This window comes from Crocodylus porosus, unplaced genomic scaffold, assembly GCF_001723895.1.
Source record: "Crocodylus porosus isolate Cpor-Errol unplaced genomic scaffold, CroPor_comp1, whole genome shotgun sequence".
In the NCBI taxonomy this organism is placed as follows: Eukaryota; Metazoa; Chordata; order Crocodylia; family Crocodylidae; genus Crocodylus; species Crocodylus porosus.
In genome coordinates, this window is record NW_017728926.1 from 1,722,525 (window position 1) to 1,738,861 (window position 16,337).

The 16,337-nt window shown below is 57.9% G+C and overlaps 1 protein-coding gene across 1 annotated transcript in view; it reads right to left on the reverse strand.

Moving 5' to 3' along the window:
• Window positions 1-2,413: 2,413 nt before the first annotated feature.
• Window positions 2,414-16,337, reverse strand: part of ESPN (espin) — a 47,357-nt gene continuing 33,433 nt past the window's right edge. Inside the window, exons 14-17 of the mRNA XM_019541694.1 lie at window positions 16,280-16,337; window positions 8,528-8,673; window positions 7,552-7,827; window positions 2,414-5,317 (exon numbers count right to left, since the gene is read on the reverse strand). Of these exons, the coding sequence (XP_019397239.1) occupies window positions 3,602-5,317; window positions 7,552-7,827; window positions 8,528-8,673; window positions 16,280-16,337 (2,196 nt within the window). The 3' untranslated portion in view covers window positions 2,414-3,601. The remainder of the gene's footprint in view (window positions 5,318-7,551; window positions 7,828-8,527; window positions 8,674-16,279) is intronic.

Below are 16,337 nucleotides of genomic sequence, written 5' to 3' on the forward strand. Positions count from 1 at the left end.
ACTGCTCCTTCTCCTTCTCCTCCTCTTCCCGCTTCAGCTTTTCTTGCTCTTTTCTATTTGGGAACAAAGCAGAGAGGCTGTGTTGGTTACAGTACCCAGACACCTGCACCAACCCCTTCACAGACAGGGGATTTAGCCTGCAAAGCCTCAGATGCCAGCCTCCCATGGCCACCAGCATAGGCCAGGGGTGCGGCTCCACATCTGCAGCGAGGGAGTGGGAAGAAGCACTCACCGTTTCTGCTCTCTGTGAAAGCAAGGAGAAAAAAACCATTAGCTCTGAGTCATGGGACAGTGGGTGAGGCCCATACAGCCTGCAAGGGTAAGGGGGACCGCTCACCTCTCCTCCTCCAGCTTCTTCCGCAGGATGTCTCTCCTCCAGGCTGGCATCATGGCCAAGCGTGCTTCCTCCTCCTGCTCCTGCAACACAATACAAAACATTAAAGAGGACCCTGGGGCGTGGGGTGCGGCAGCAAAGGGAAGTTGTGCTGGGAAGAATGCCACAGCTCCTCTGAGCTATCCCAGCCCTAGAGAAACGGGCCCCTGGACAGCCCACTGGGAAGGGGAACAAGAAGTGCAGGCTGCAGGGAAAGGAAAAGTGCAGAGGACAGCCACTGGGAGATGCAGAACAGTTCGTTTTCCCCAGGAAGGAGGAAGGTCCAGCTTCAACCACACAAGAGAAACAGAGGAAAGAGCTGCCATGGTCCAGGTGCAGAGAGCCCAAAGGGTGTGTGGCTCAGGGTGTACCTAGATGGCCCCAGCCAGTGAGGTCTCAGTAACCCAATGGGAACACCCTCACCGCCTTGTCTGGGCCGGAGGAGGGCCTCTCTGGGTTGGAAATGCTTGCACAGAGCAGAGATGCCAGAGGCCAGAGCTGCAATTCCAGGAGACATGGAGGCCAAGCAAATGGGAGCAGGGCTCAGCAGAGGCAGTGAATTTGCCTCCAGGAGCTGGAAAGCTACTTGTGCAGGTGATGCAAAGTGGAGGGGCAGGCACCTGTCCTGCAACACGTGCCACAGGCTGGCAATCAAGTCCTGCTGGAGCCAGTGCAACAGGTGATGTTTCAGCACCAGTCGTGGGAGCAGGACTGTACTGCCTGCCTCACTGGCACTGCCATGGGGTCCTCCAGCTGCCATGGCATCCCAGGCTCAGCAGCAGCATGTACCCCATTGACCTTGGCAGGGGCATCAGGCCACAAGCTAGCCTCTAGACCAGATACTGAGGGGGCACCAGGCACGGGGCTTGACAGCTCTTGTGCTGCTACAAGCTACAGCCAGTGCTCCCCATCTGATCTCCTCAGGCTGTGTCTAGGGGCCACTCACAGTGCATGGATATGCTGAGCTTTGACACTGCGTGCCAGCTCTCGGGCAGCAAATCAGCAAGGTAGGCACCAGCAGTGATCCTGGCCTTCAGGGCTGTGCTGGACAAGCCCTGGGGCAGTGTCCTGTGTGGGAGCTGCATCCTGCACAGAGTGTAACCACTAGCACAGCTGCCAGGGGAAGAGTGGTTGCCTAGAGCAGCACCTGTTGCCAGGGTCCTCTGTCCCCCACCAGGGACTGGGGCCATGCACAGCTGCTGATATCTTGCCCTCTACTCTGGTGAATTACTAATTGAGGGGGGTGCTGCTCCCACAGGGTGCAATGGCCCCCAAGAGACTGTCCAACCCCTGCAGCCCATCATGGCCTGACCACCTTGCCTGTGTCCTCTTTGGTGTGAGAAATGTCATGGGAATGCCTCCCCCCTCCCCCCTTCATGTTCCCAGGGTTTCAAAAAACTGCTAGGCTGGGCAAGACCCAAGCACAGCCCCATAAAGGCAGCAAGGAATAGGAGTGGGTCCATGTTTCTGCCAGGGCTTGCTCTGTCACAGCATTGCCCTTGCTGTCTCCCAAGCTCTTTGCACGATGTGTCCCCCCCCAATGGTCAAGGCTGCTGGGCTGGAAAGGAAGCCCCAACTGATCCATGCTGGCAGAAGGAACTGTCCTCAGGACTGCCAGTGCAGCTGCCCATTAGCAAGGACAAGTCAGGCTCTTGCAGGACAGAGCCCATGCCCCTGTGAATGCTCAGGACTGCCAGGACAGGGAGATGCCTGCAGGGAGACTCTGTATATAGCAGTGACTCCCTCCCTCTCTTCTCTAGATTACTGTTTCCTTGCTGCAGTAACCAGGCTGTGTGGCTGGGACTGTGCACTGTGGCAGACAGCACGCTGACCCTGCACCTAAGTGCTGGCTTGGCAGCAGGTTTTGACCAGTTTTCCCTTTGCTGCTGCAGCTACAGCATCAGGTCCTGCTGATCACACAGTGACTTGTCCTTTTGCTTGGGTATGCAGTGCCCCTGCCCCTGCCCAGCAGCCACAGATAACCCAGTGACTGCACCCAGTGTCCCCCAGCATGGTGTCTGTAAAACCGAACCCCCTGACCCATCCCTCCAAAGCAAAAGACCTGTGCTCCCTTCCCAGAGCAGAGCGCTTTATTATTTAACAGTAGCACTAATCCTTACAGAAGCTGCAAGACACATGCACACACAGCCTGCTGCGCAGCACACCTCACTCCCAAACGTATGTACAAGGAGCCAGACATGTGTCTCTGCTATAGGTACAGGTAGAGCACGCAACACACTTTGCAATCATTAAAGGTTCAAGGAGGTCTGTGGTGGGAAAGCATACAATGCAAAAGGGCATTTTCCACAGGGCTGGAGAAGAAGGTCTGGAGCAGCAAGCTGGAACCAGAACCCAGTGCCGGAGACCAAGTAGTAAAATCAAGCCTGTGCTGGGTCTGGAAACTGGGTTAATGAGGCCGTGGTTTTGATGTACTCCTGCACTGGCTGTGGATGGCTGGGAGATGTGTGCTGCAGTGCCTGGTCCCAAAGCACCTCCTCCCCAGCAACAGAAGCCAGTGGCATCTGCAAGATGGAGCATGCTGGAAACACAATGGGGTTCCCATGGTCATGGGGGATCACAGCCTGCTGCAGCTTGTGCAGGAAAGGAGAAGGCAGGCTCACGTCTGAATGCCCCTGGAGCCTGGTGCATGCTCAACAACCCTCAGACAGCGCCCATCCGTGCCTTGAGGGGCTGTTGTCTAGACAGAGGAACAGTGTGATTCCAGCCTCACAAGGACTCTGGGATGGTGGCTGCCGTTCTCACCCAGGCAAAATGGCTGCAGCCTTTAGTGGAGTTGCTGAGTGTCTGAGGCTCCTGCACGACAAAGACTGGAGGACAGGAGTCCCTCTGGGACTGTGCTGACTTGCTTCTGCCCAGAGCCCCCTGTCTGCATGGCCAGCACCTTCCCAGTGAGGTGCAACTGGGGACTGGAGCCCTCGCAGGTCTCTGTTCTACAGCTCTTACCCCAGACATGCCACACGTCATGGCTTCTCCGCACCTCCTGCAGAGGTCATCTCAGAGAGTTGACAGAGCCCAGACCCTCTTGCCTATATACAGGGTTGTCCCCTGCTTCTCCAACAGTGCTGCCCTCCATGCTGATGGGCGGCGTGTCCCTTCCAGAGGGGCTGTGGTGGAGGAGTGGCTATGGCCAGTGGCTGGGGCCCACTAGTTGCTGGGGCTGGGGGTGAGCGCGCCTCCTGCAGCATGCACAGGGGCCCGCAAGAACACTCAGATGTCAAACATCTCTGCCTCCTTCTCTTTCCAGAACGAGAAGCTACGGTCTATGTAACGACAGATGTCATCGCTGCTAAACTCCCCCAGCTCAGACACCAGGTGGACGGAGTTCTTCCGGGTTTTGGGTAGTGGGGCTCGGCCTGGGTCCATAGGGATTGGGGCTGGCTGCGGGGTGTCACTGGCCAGGGCCCTGGCAGAGTCCTGGTGGGGCGGTGGGGCCGGCGGAGCTGCAGCTGGTGACTGTGACAGGGCAGTAGCTGTGCCCCTGAGCCCCAGGCTATCCCCAAAGAACTCCTGTTTGAGGTCCTCAAAGCCATCGAGCCAGTCACGCCGGCCAGCCTCTACCTCCTCGAGCACAGCTTTGTGGAAGCTGCGGATGAGCTCCCAGTTGTGACTGCCCAGCCGGTCGAACATCTCGTAGCAAAGCAGGTGCCGGAACTTGCGCTCCTCCCGCGTCAGGTTCATCTCAAGGAGCTGGAAGTAGCCCAGCATGAAGAGGTCCAGCGAGAGGCTGTCGTAATGCACGGGCGCACCCCCTACGTGCGGCAGGAAGTGCTCTGGCCAGTACAGCATGTTGGTGCGGCTCAGGCGCCGGATCTGCCGGGTGGGCACCTGGCTGATGATGTCCCGCCACTGCGAGAGCAGGTTCCCCACCACCTGTCGCTGTTTCATGAAGTACAGGAGCCGGTCATCCTCGCTGGGTGGCTTCCCCGCTGCCTGCCGTATGGGGCGGGCCTGCCGTACTGATTCGGTGAAGGTCCACTTCCTCCAGTGCTCCAGAAAGAGGTAGACAATACGCTCCTTGCGCATGTCAATGTAGTCCTGCACGCAGCTCAGCTCCGTCTGCACTGGCAGGCTCCGCGTCAGGTGGTCAGGACTAAACAAGGCCTCTGCAAAGGGATCTGTTGCCACCTTTTGTGGCTCCACCTCTTGGGGAAGTGGGGGCTCCGCCTCAGCATAGGCCAGCCCCAGGGCTGGCTCTGTGCCATTGGTGGCCACCTCCTCACTCACAGTGGCAAAGGGGTCGCTGCTGGTAACATAGTCTTCCTCCAGAATGGGTTCGCGGTTGTAGCCATAAGGCACAGTGCCCACGGGTAGGGACCGTTTTCTTTTGTACACCCTGCTGCCGCTGCCGCACATGTCGTCGGGTGCCAGGGACTGTGTGTACAGCTCGTAGTTGGCCTTAAGGTTCTTGACTGACACGCCGCACTGCAGGATCTCCCTCTCCACCTCCTCCCGGGTTGAGCTGAAGGACTGCGATCGCCCAATGTTTGTTGGTGCCCCCTCGGATGGGATGTTGGCAGCACAGGGTACTGGCTCCGGCAGGTCAGGAGCCAAAAGGTCACCCAGCTGGACCTCCTTGCCCCCCAGCGTCGCCAGCAGGATGGCCATGCTCTTCAGCAGGGTTGAGATCTTGCTACACCAGGCCGGGAGGTCATCGGCACGGCCCTGCATGCGCTTGGGGTTCACTGTGAAGTGCTCCTTCACCAGGGCAGCTGAGACAGGCAGCAGCTGCTGCAGCTCGTGCTCCAGCTGTTCCAGCTCGCTCTCCACCTTCTGAACCTTGTGCATCACCTGGAGATTCTCAATCTGCCGTTCAATGCGCAGGATGTCCTCCTCCGTCATGAGCTGCCCAAAGGGTCCCAGAATCCCATTGTGGGCGTGGGAGTATCTCCAGCACTCCTGTGGATAGTAATTCCCGGTCTCCAGCTAAGGCAGGGGGGAAAAAACAGAGGGAAAAATGTCTCCCTCAGGAGCTAGCTCCATATTGTCCTGTCTCTGCACACGTGCACGACTTTACATGTCCTTAGTGGTGTAATGGCAATGGCCAGGCTGGAACGCTGACCGCAAGGAGGGCGGGAGAGCAGAGGCAAAGGTGGCTGGCACAGAGCGAATGGAGTGAGTCAGTGGAGCTGGTGGAGAGACCTCGCTGTCTGCATCTCACGCACACGGCAGGAGAGAGAACTTTGTTAAGGAGGTGCTGTCCCAAGTCCCTGCCCGGAGGAGACGGCCGGGGGTATTTCCAGGAACCGCTCACTCATTACACCACTGAATGACCATGTAAGGCATTTAAACCTGCAGTATCATCTTGGCATGAAATCTGGGACTTGTGTTTCTCAGCTGCCCCTGGGCTGGGATATTGGAGTAGATCCTGACAGCTATGCTCCCAAGCCTAGCCTTGGCCATGCTGTTGCCTCTGCAGCCCCCTTTGCCCCACAGCCCATGGGGGAGCTGGTCCCCTTGGGTGCAGTGCCACCCCTCTCCCTGCTGCCTGCCTGGAATACTGCAGTTTAAATGCATTTCGCAGCTGACCAGAGCAATGCAAAGAAAGTAGAACCATGCAGGGCATGCAAAACTCCACCGCACACATGAAACACCCCAACCAACCCCATGGCAGGGTGGAACTGGCACCCCTGCATGGCCTAAGGGCCCAGCTGGGTCTCAGGCCTGTGCTGGTGCTTGTTTCCTGGTCCATGAGCACCCTCAGGTCAATGAGGACACAGGAGATGATGCTGTGAAATGTCCCGTATGTCTTCCTTGGCTCTAATAAAACTATGTGTGCAGTGCCTCCCCCTATCTGGCCTTTCTATCACTACCCTGGGAGCCCAGCCCAAGCCAGTACTCTACAAACACTATTTACTATACTCTGCATCTGGCTCCAGCAAATCAGCTGTGTCAACAGGCGGAGGCCAGAAGGAGCATGTCTCTACAGGGCTGCCAGCAGCCAGGGCCTTCCTGCCTCTGCTGTGCCCTGGAGAGTCCACTAGCCTGCACTGCCCTTTCCCTCAGTCTGGTTTTGATGCTTCCCTGGCCTGGTCTGTGGGCAGCTTGGAGAAGGCTTTTCCCTGCTGCTCCAGAAGGACCCACCCGTTAGTGTATGCCCTGCTCCAGGGCTGCCTCAGCTGCTGCATGTGGCATGGTCTCCAGTCAAGCAGCTCAGCCAGGCTCTGGCTCTGGCTCTGTAGGGTGGTTTGCATGCTCAGGCTTCACTGCAAATACCTCCATCACTGCGGCTACACTTTCTGCCAGGAAGGCACTGGGGTTTGTTGCAAACGGGTTTAATCTGTAAGTATGGTGTCCATGCACCAGGCAGGGACCTCATTAGTATGGCCAGGGCTGCTCTGCACCTGCTGGGCACGCAGCAGTTCTGCTGGGCAGGTGCCTGCTGGAGCCACCTGGGCATAAGTGGCAGCTGTGCTAGGATCTCAGCAGGGAGGGCCAGTGTCCCAGAGTCTATGGCTTGCTTGCACTCCAAGGAGGGGCTCCAGGCTGGAAAAAGCCCCACTTCCTGGCTCTAGTCCCAAGGAGTCCATCCATTCACACCTTCAGACCCTCTCCCAAGAACCCTAAGTAGAAGCATTACAGCTCCTGCCCCCAGCCTTACTTGAAGGCAGTGCAGAGCCAGAGTACTGACAGAGCCAGGAGGTCAGACATGTCCCTGAAAGCATGAAGCATTAAGCCCTGGCCCTGGGGAAGCTGGGGTGTGTGCAGGACTGAGTGAGTCATCCTGGGCTTTGCTCTCCCTCAGCATCAGGCCAGGGTTGCTGTCTGCCATGGAGAAGCTGGGACCTTTCTCCTGAATCTCCCTTTTCATTTGAGTCAGTCCTTTTTCCTGCGTGTTGCTATAACCCCTGCACAAGCCTGTGAGCCAGGGCACTGTGGCCCAGCCCTGGAGCCTGAAGATGCTGTGCAGGAAAATGAAGTCTCCCACAGTGCACTCGCCCAGCAGGGAGGGATGATGTGGCCTGGCCCCTGACCCCACCGGGTCCTGCTGGCTACCTGAAGGGTTTCTGCTGCCCCCACCTGCCAGATCCAGCCTGAGGGTGTTTCCAGTATCTGCCAGGGTGTTTTGCATGCACAGGAGGAACACAGTCACAGCCCCACCACTCCACGTGGAACAGGCAGGGCACACAGGCAGGCATGCATGGCACCCACCCTCATACCTTCCGCTTCTGCTCCTCCTCCTCCTGAATCTTCATCTGCAGCTTGCGCACCATCACCTGCCGCTTCCACTCGGGGATGGGCCGGCCCTGCTCATCATGTGTTGGGATCAGGGCCTCTATGTCCACCTGGTTGCTCTGAACTGAGGCAGGGAGTGCCATGGTGCCATTGACAACTGGCTCAGGGGAGCCAGTAGTTGCGGAGCCGACAGCAGTATCTGGGGTGGCTGGCGGGGTTGGCGTCTGAGCAGGAGATGGGGAGGAGGCTGGCATCTCCATCTGAAAGGGAACAGAAGACAGGGAGCTTTACAAAGGGCAGGTGCCTCCATGTGGGGGGCAGTACAGGGTCACCCTGCACGCCAGCCCACATGGGGGACACACATCCTCTCTGGCTGAGGTCTCTAACCCATGCATGGCACGCGGGGCTCAGGAGCCCCATGGGGCTTTGGAAGCAGTGTCCAGGGCTATCTCTGAGGATGCTGGAGCACAGATGCTTGCCCTGGCACCATCCCTATCCCCGCTCCCCACTCAGGGCAGTGCCTGAGCCTGGGCAGGATAGTGAAGTCAGGTGACAGTGGGCTGGTCCCCGCAGCCTCCGTTGGGCTGTTTCCCCTTACTGACATGCTTGTGTTGGCAGCAGCAGGAGTCCTGCTGGTACCCACACTTGCCCCAGGAACATTAAGACCCTGGCAGAGGCAGCTTTTCCCCATTGATCTAGAAATGCAAACCTCCAGAGCTCCATATGCCACAGGGGCACGTGAGAGCTACGACTGCCTAAGGGGAGAAGTGCCCCCCTCTCCCCAATCCCCAGCCTCACAGCTCCCTCCCTGGCTGCTAGCTACTGCTTATGGTGCAAAATGGATCCAGCTTGCTGTGACAATGCCAGCCAATACAATTTGCCATCCATAATTAAGAGCTAATCCCCCCAAGCCCAACTGTCCCCCTCAAAGCAACAAAGACACTGGTGAGCATGACATACATTGGCCCCCACTTGGCCACTGCCTGAGAAGACTGTGGTAAAGCCTTTGCTCTGTGGTGTTGGTTTGAGGCTCTTCCCTGCCTTGATCTCAGCCAGGAGCTCAGAGTTGTCGCCAGTGGGGGACATCATGTTGAACGACTTGGTACCTGCAGGTGGGAGACGGTTGCAGGTAAGGAGACACATAGAAAATGACCCCCCTGCATGTGAGAGACTGTACCCGAGGCCCCCCACTCCAGCCCACAGCTGGGCCTGGTGCTGCAGCTTGGAGCAAAATGGACTGCAGTGACCAGATACTGGGCAAGGGCCCCATCAGCAGCTCCCACTCCCTGGCCCTCATGATGCTACCAATATTTCCTGAAGCCACAGGCAGGGAGTGAGGCTGTGCTTTGGTTGCAGGGGCCCTCACTATGTGGGACTTTACTGGTCACAACAAACCCAAGTCCCCCTTTGAGAGCAGCAGGTGGCCCAGGCAGGCCAGAGTCCTGGCTGCCATCCTCCACACCAGCTGTGCAATCCCATAGCACTGCCCCACGTGGAGTCTAGCACAGCAGGAGGGATGAATTAAGCTGTCTCAGGCCTTGTGAGACACTCCCACCCCAGCAATCCAACTTGCAGCAGCCCAGGCAGGTTTTTCTGGCCCTTGCCCTGCCCCTGGGTTGTGCAAGGGCTTTCCAGAGATCTGCTGCCCAGGCTTTGCAGAAACCCTTGCAGCCCAGTGTCCCTCATGGCACCTTGCCCATGTAAGTAGCTGGTCTTCCACCCTGTCACCACCCCTCTGCAATGCTCCTGCTTCTGCCTCCAGGGATGTGGCCATGTTCCTCATGAGACAAGAAGCAAACTTCCAATCCCCCATCCCACACAGTGTAAGCGGCAGCCCAGGTAGGGGCCCCACAGCAGGCCCAGACTGACCTTCCCACACTCACAGTTGAAGCAAGCTGCCTGGAGCTGCTGCAAGGGCCTGAGCTACCAGATACCAGACCCAGTATCACAAAAGCCCTGCTCATGTCCCAACAAGCCTTGCCTACACCTAGAAATAGAAATGCAGAGAGGAAGAAGGTGCCAGTACTCCAGTAGGCCACTGCTCACTGCAGAGCTTGTAGAGACTGCCCCCAGTCCCAGTCTATCTCACCAGCTCACATAGACTGCTCCCCAGATCAGCTGTCCTGGCCACTGAAGGATGGGCTCACTTTGCACCTGTCCTCTACTCAACGGTGCTGAGGCCAAGCCTCCTGTTCACTCCCAGTCCAAATTAAACCCCAACCAACCATGGCTGGGAGTAAAGCTGAGCGCAGTCACGTGGGAAGCCAGCCCAGCCAGTGTAGACCCTGCTTCAGAGTGCTGCCTTCTGGCAAGGTCAGAGCAAGCACATCTCTGTGCCTGCTGCCTGCCGCCTCCTGCTCTGCCCGCAGTGCTCAGTGCCCTGCTCCTTTGCTGCCAACATGGGGATTCACCACTTCTGTCTGAGGAAGCCACCTGTGAGGTTTAGCAGGGATAAGCAGACAGGCAGTGAGGTCAGACCAAGGGCAGCCAGGTAAGCCCAACTCCCTGGCCTTCCTGGTCCGTTAGCCTACCGATCCCTGTGCTGGAGAGAGGGCAGCCCCATGCTGCATGCCACCAGCTCCCCAATACAGATGGGAGCTGGGGTGTTAGGGCAGGAGGGGAGCATGCCCAAATGCAGCCAGCATTTCAGTTAGCTTGGCTACAAGCCACTGTTATAAAGTGGGACCTACAGGTTGGGTAGAGCAGGTCTTGACCACGTGGGGATGCACCACCGCCCAGCAGGAGCTGAGTGCACCTGCTGCCACCCTGGTTCCCATACTTGCCCTGCTGTGCTCCATCTGCTGCGGTGGGAGCTGTGCAGCCCCAGACCTTCTGCCTGTCTGCAGCCCCACGCGAGCGTGCAAGCTCCTTCACCCAGCACACAGGCTGGGCCATGAGAGTGAGTGGCCAGGACGTCCTACCATCCCATTTGACTGCAGGGAGGCCAAGTGCTTTCCCTGCTGGTGCAGAAAGTTGGTTTGAAGTGCTCTCCCCTTCTGCTGGGGATTGGGCTGCTGGACAAAGGGCTGTTGGGACGAATGACCCACTTGGGACAACGAAAGGTCATTAAGCATCAGCTGAGACCCCAAATCCCCCTGGCCTTGGTGTTAATCAGCCAGGCAGAGCTGCCAAACTGCCAGCAGTAATGAGCTGTTTGGTGGCCAAGGCCCTGACAGGATTCACATGTCTTGCTAATGCCGGATGTATGAGCACACACAAAGGAGCTACTGTGTAGGCCATGGGTAGCGCATCCTGGAGCCATGCAGTTTGCAGCAGGAGCAGTGTCCTGACAAGAGTGGTCACAGTCACCCTCATCAATACAAACCAGCAAGCAGGTGGCAAGAGGAGCTGCAGGCACCGTAGCAATGACACCGGCAATTCTGGAATTAAGGGTGCACTGCCCTGTGGCCCAGGGTCACTGACAAATCCCAAAGAAAGGGACTGGGGCACACTTCCAGGGATGTGAACATGACTCTGCTCCCATGGTGCCAATGGTGCCAGCCAGCCAGCCAGGCTACAGGACCTATGAGGTGGAGGGGGGGGGTCTCCCAAGGACTCCATTTGCCCTCATTTGTCCCAGAGGTCAGTAGGAGCTTGGCCACTGCCTCCCTGTGAGCTGGCTCAGGGGAGAGCGGAGTGCCTGGAGAGCCCCTCCCTGCAGGCGGGTGCTGTGCTCAGTGGGCGTTATGGACCCTTTATTGGGTGACAGAAGCACAATGGTGGCCTTTGTCTCTAATCTGCCCCAACCCTGCCGCTGTAACTGCTGCCAGGTGCCTGCTTAGTGGGCTTAGCTCAGCCCCTTCACACTGGAAGCCAAATCTCCTGAATGTTTGAGCCTTTCAGTCCAGGGCCAGAGCTGAGAGGGGATCACTCCAGCCCTACCAATCTGGTCCCAGACTGGCAGTTGTGCTGGTCACACTGAGCTGGGGTCCACCCCAGGGCAGGACTATGCTGGCCTCCCTGGAGCACAGCTATCATTACTGGGGGTGCAGTTTGCATGTGCATGGCCTTGGCAGCTCATTGGCATACTCCTGCTGAGCAGTAAGAGCAAGGTGTGGAGGCCAGCGGGTGCAGGTAACGGTGTGGAGCATTCTCAGGAACACTCTAACCTCAATCATACCCTGGCAAGGCACAGCTGGCAAGCAGGCCTCTTGGAGACAGCCTCCTTGGCTTGCCCACAAGGGTCTGGTTAGCTTGTCACGAGAGCTAGCAGGTTGCTGCTGATGTGTCACTCTTGCAGATGAAACAGGCCATGTGGCACTATTGCTTATGAGCTCTGCCAAGCTGGCTCATGAGGTTTCTTGCTTCCTTGCCTTCTTGCTCAGGAGGCTTTTATTTCCTTTAACCCTTGGTACTTTTAGATGGCTCTTGTGGTTCAGTTTAGCATTGCTGGCCTCCCAAAGTGGCACTGAGTTCCTCAGGCTCCCACCTCTGCTCTCCCCAAACCAGGTGCAGGGAGACACCCCAAGGACCAGGTCTCCAGACACTTGGCTCAGGTCTCTGCAGTATCCCCCCGCCCCAACACCAGGCTGCACAGGAGCCCAATTCTGCCCCACCAAAGGAGGCATGAGCTTCACCACCCAAGAGCCTGGGGCACAGTCACCAGCAGGGCCCACTTCCTGCCACATACTGGCAATGGAGGCACTCACTGCAAATTTTTCTCAACCCCCATGGCACCACCCAAGAACTACTCTGCAGCACATGCAGGGTGCACACAGCTGCTGAGTCCCACTCTGGCACTCCTGGCAACAGAAACCAGCCTAAAGCTGGCACCATATAGCAGAAACTCCCCAGCCCCACCCCCACCCCCCCAAGAGAAGCCTCCCACTAGGCTAAATAATGCATATGTAGGAATGGCTGGCCTCACCACCACAGGTTGTGCACTGCTGTCATCTATAATTGATAAGAGAACAGAGGGGTGGAGGTACTGTTGTTCCTCTGGCACCAACAGGTGCTTGGAGGGGGTCTCTGTGGTTGTAGGGCAGCAAACCCTACCAGCTGGGAGCCTCCAAGCCTCTCTAGCTTACCCTTGAATCTGGGGCACTTTGGATCAAGTCCCTGTGCATGACCCCCATCCTCTGTGTTGCCCCTGCATTCAGAGGACACTGGAATAGGAAGCCAAAAGAGAGGACGGCAGGCAGGCAGAGAAAGGTTGTCCTGCTCTGCATTATCCACTCCAGCGTGCTTTCAGTGGCTGCCAGCTGTTAAGCTGTGGAAAGGGGACTGGGTCCTTGCCAGCAGGAAGCACTTGCAGCACACTTGCTGCATGCCAACTGCTTGGTTCAGTGGGAGGATGGCACTCTTCCCCTCACTAAGTAGCCCAGACACACTCCTACCAGGGCTCCCTGTACAGGTTAGGCCCTGTACTCAAAGTCAAAGAGCCGTGCCCTGGGCCTGACCACTGGATGCTGAGCACTGGGGTAGGGGCTGCAAACTGCAGGCTGTGCAGCCTCATCCCCTTGCCATCACCCTGTGGGGAGCTGCTGGGTGTGGGGAAAGTTAGCTGGGCTCTGGGGACCTCCCTTCTGACATCAGCTGGTAAGACCACCTTCAGTTCCTAAATGCCCCAGGGACTCACCTCCAGGTTTCCCCATCCTTAAAGTGTTTCCTGCCCCAGTTACAGTGCCTGTGACAGACAGGGAGAGGTTTGCAAGATGGGAATGGACTGAGCACTATTAAACCATGCAGAGCAGAAAGGGCAAAGCAGGGCACGGCCCCTCTGCCCACAAGCCAGCCACAGTACTTACTCTTCATTTGTCTGAGAGATTTTCCTTCTAGGAGGCAGAGAGAGCAGAGAAACAGCACAGTGTGGTTAGGCACAGAGGCATGCAGTCAGCAGAACATAAGACAGGAGAGATGGAGCCAGCAGTGAGAGCAAGTGGGTATGAGCAGGCACGAGTGACATCCCGCAGAGCGAGGCCATGAAGAGAACGACAGAGAAGTCCAGGAGGGATGGAGTGAAGGTGAGAAAACAGTTGAGAAACAAAATGGACAGTGAGCGCAGAGGAGAAGTTGTTCTGGGCACCAGCCATGGGGAGATGCACCCTAGACCCGGCGTTGCGTGGCAGGGCTCACCCCCCAGCCACGGCGTCTGCTAAACCTGCCTTCACCTAGACATGGGTGAGCAGGGGCTGCTGGCCTCCGCCCCGGTGTTGCATTGAGAGCAGAGGCCTGGGAGGTTGGGCTCAGCCCCACACTGTGTCTGCACTGCTGTAGCACATGTGATCAAGGCCCACAAGCCTGAAACCTTGAGGGAGGGGGCCAGGAGGCAGCTTCCATGGTAATTGCCTTTCCCTGCCCAGCCCAGCCCAACCTAGCCCAAGGTGTGAGTGCCTTGTGCCCTGATCTGTGAATGACAGGCAGAAACACTTGGCCTGCTGCACACGGCAGGGCCTCAGGTGGCTTTTCTTCCAAAAGCCTGGCCCTGGACAAGGTGGGTGAACTCAGGCCCAGCCCTGCCCTCTGAGCAAGGCAGTCAGCTTAGCACCAAGGGAGGGAGACTTTCCAGTGTGGGATGGTGCCAGGCTCTGAGAGTCCTGCTGTACCACCTGCCTGGGCTGGGTGAGGGGTGGTCTTGAGAAGAACCTGAGAGAGGATCTAGGTTTGCCCAGACCAGCTCAGGCACATGGCAGAACAGCTTTCTGCACGAGATCGCCACACACATGGGGTTGTAACCCTTTGTCCCCCTAGTGTAGAAAGGCTGAGGAAGATGCAATATGGGGAGCTGAGGCTTTGGGAAAGGCATGTGCTGGGGCTCTCTAAAGGAGTGTCTTCTACCTTCACTGGCAAGGGAAGAGTTAACCTATTCCTCTAGCCCGAGGAAGGGATCTAGGTGCTGGTGCTGAGTGCAGGGCCAGGGCTGGGCCAGCTGCAGACCCGTGGGCAGTTTTCCCCAGCAGTTTGAAAAAGGGGCTGCTTGGGGCTGGCACAGCTTGACAGTGTAAGGTGGGTGTGGGAAGGTGGCAGGGCTGTCCCTGCACTGGTGGAGCTCTGCAGAGTCTGGGGAGCTTGGGGAATGCTCCTTGCAGAAGCTCTACTTCATTGCACTACACTGCACTCACTTCCTATGGTGCTCTTAATGGAAGGGGTTGGGGAAGGGCGCTGCCCTGCCAGGCCCAGGAGCAGGGGCACTGGCTGGGTTGGGATAGGGCTCCCAGCAGAACAATGCCATCGAAAGCCTTGGGGACCTGCCATCCCTTCTCCCTGGGTCTTTGCCCTTGTCCAGGCCGCCAAGGCCAAGCCCAGACCAGCCACCTAAGAATGCTTGAGACAGGGCCAGACTTTGCAGCCCAGCAGCCAGCCAGTGAAGAAGCAGGCTTCACAGAGATGCCAGAGAGGGTGTACTTTGCCTGCGGCTGCTGTGAGCAGTGAAGAGCACGAGGAGGGCAGTGGTTCCCGAGAGGGGCTAGACAGGGGCACTGCCTTCCTGGGGGCTGCTTCAGCCCCATAGGCTCTGACTGCCTGGTCTTGCTGGGCGGTGAGAACAGTCCTCCATGTGGTCCTGAAGAGCTGATCCCTGCAGGGGCACCGTGCGATGCCCTACACACAGGGATTGTGGAGACAGATATCTACCTTGGTGAGTCTGTCAGGTGCAAATTTACTCTTCCTTCTACAGGACAGGGGACCAGGTCCAAGCTTCTGCTGCAGACTTACTAGGTCAGTTTTGGCTCCTCTGGTGCCTGTGAGCACTCACGTGGCCCATGGGATTACTGCTGTAGGGGGTCAGTGTGTTCACAGGCTGTGGCTGGTGTGGTCCTGCCCAGGGGCACATGGAATTCAAACACATTGGCAATGGTGGTGCAGAAGGGCACACACGCCATGCTGTGTTGCGCAGGATGTCAGAACCACTGAGCTGCCCAGAGGGGTCTGGTGGGGAGAAGGGTTGTTGTCTGCACTGCACTGCTCCATTCCTGCCCTGCTCAAGGAGACTGAGCAGAGACCTCAGATGCTCTGGGGAGCGGGGAAGGGGGCAAGCTCTGGGTTGTGCTGCAGAGGGAGCTCCTCACTGGTAGCATGGAGGGGGCTGCTATGGAGCCAAGGGTAGCCTGGGGGAGCTTGGCTCAGGCAAACTGCACCTGGCTCTAAGGAGGGGAGGGGTGGCCCTGTTGGCTGACTTGGGTTCCACCCACACCCCTTTGCTGAGCTCTGCACACTCCCTGGCCCGGCCTGCACGCGAGGGAGGCAAAGGTCAGGGAACAGTGCGAGTACATGGCAAATGCCCAGGGCTCTACCCACAGAGTCTCTGCCCCTCCTCTCCTCTCCTCTCCCCTCCCCTTCCTCCTCCTCCTCCTCCTCAGCCGGTCAGAACTACTGAGCTGCCCAGATGGTAGCTCCTGGCTGCCATTTGGAGAGCTGCTTGATCTCTATGCAGGTGCTGCCTGGGAACATCTCATTAGAGCAGGCAGCCCCTGCGTGTCCCTGGCTCCCTGCCCTCCTGCCTGCTAAGTGCTGTTCTGGGCTGCAGCTGCAGCTCCAGCTCTTGGGACAAAGTGGGGACTATCCTGTGGGTCAAGAACCACCCCTGCAGTCTGGCAATGCTTTGGGCTGAGGGCAGGGCTGTGACAAGCTGACCACCCCACAGGTGGTCTGTGTCCCTTATCAAGGCCTTGGGGAGTGTGTTCTGGGTGCTTGCTCTACCAGACCTCTTAGCAATGCCCTGCTCCCTCACCTGGGCACCCTGCATGTACCAGAGTCCCAGAGCTCACAACTTACTTCCTGTGGAGGAGGACGCACGGCGCTGGCTGGCAGCAGGCACCTGAGTCTCCGTTGG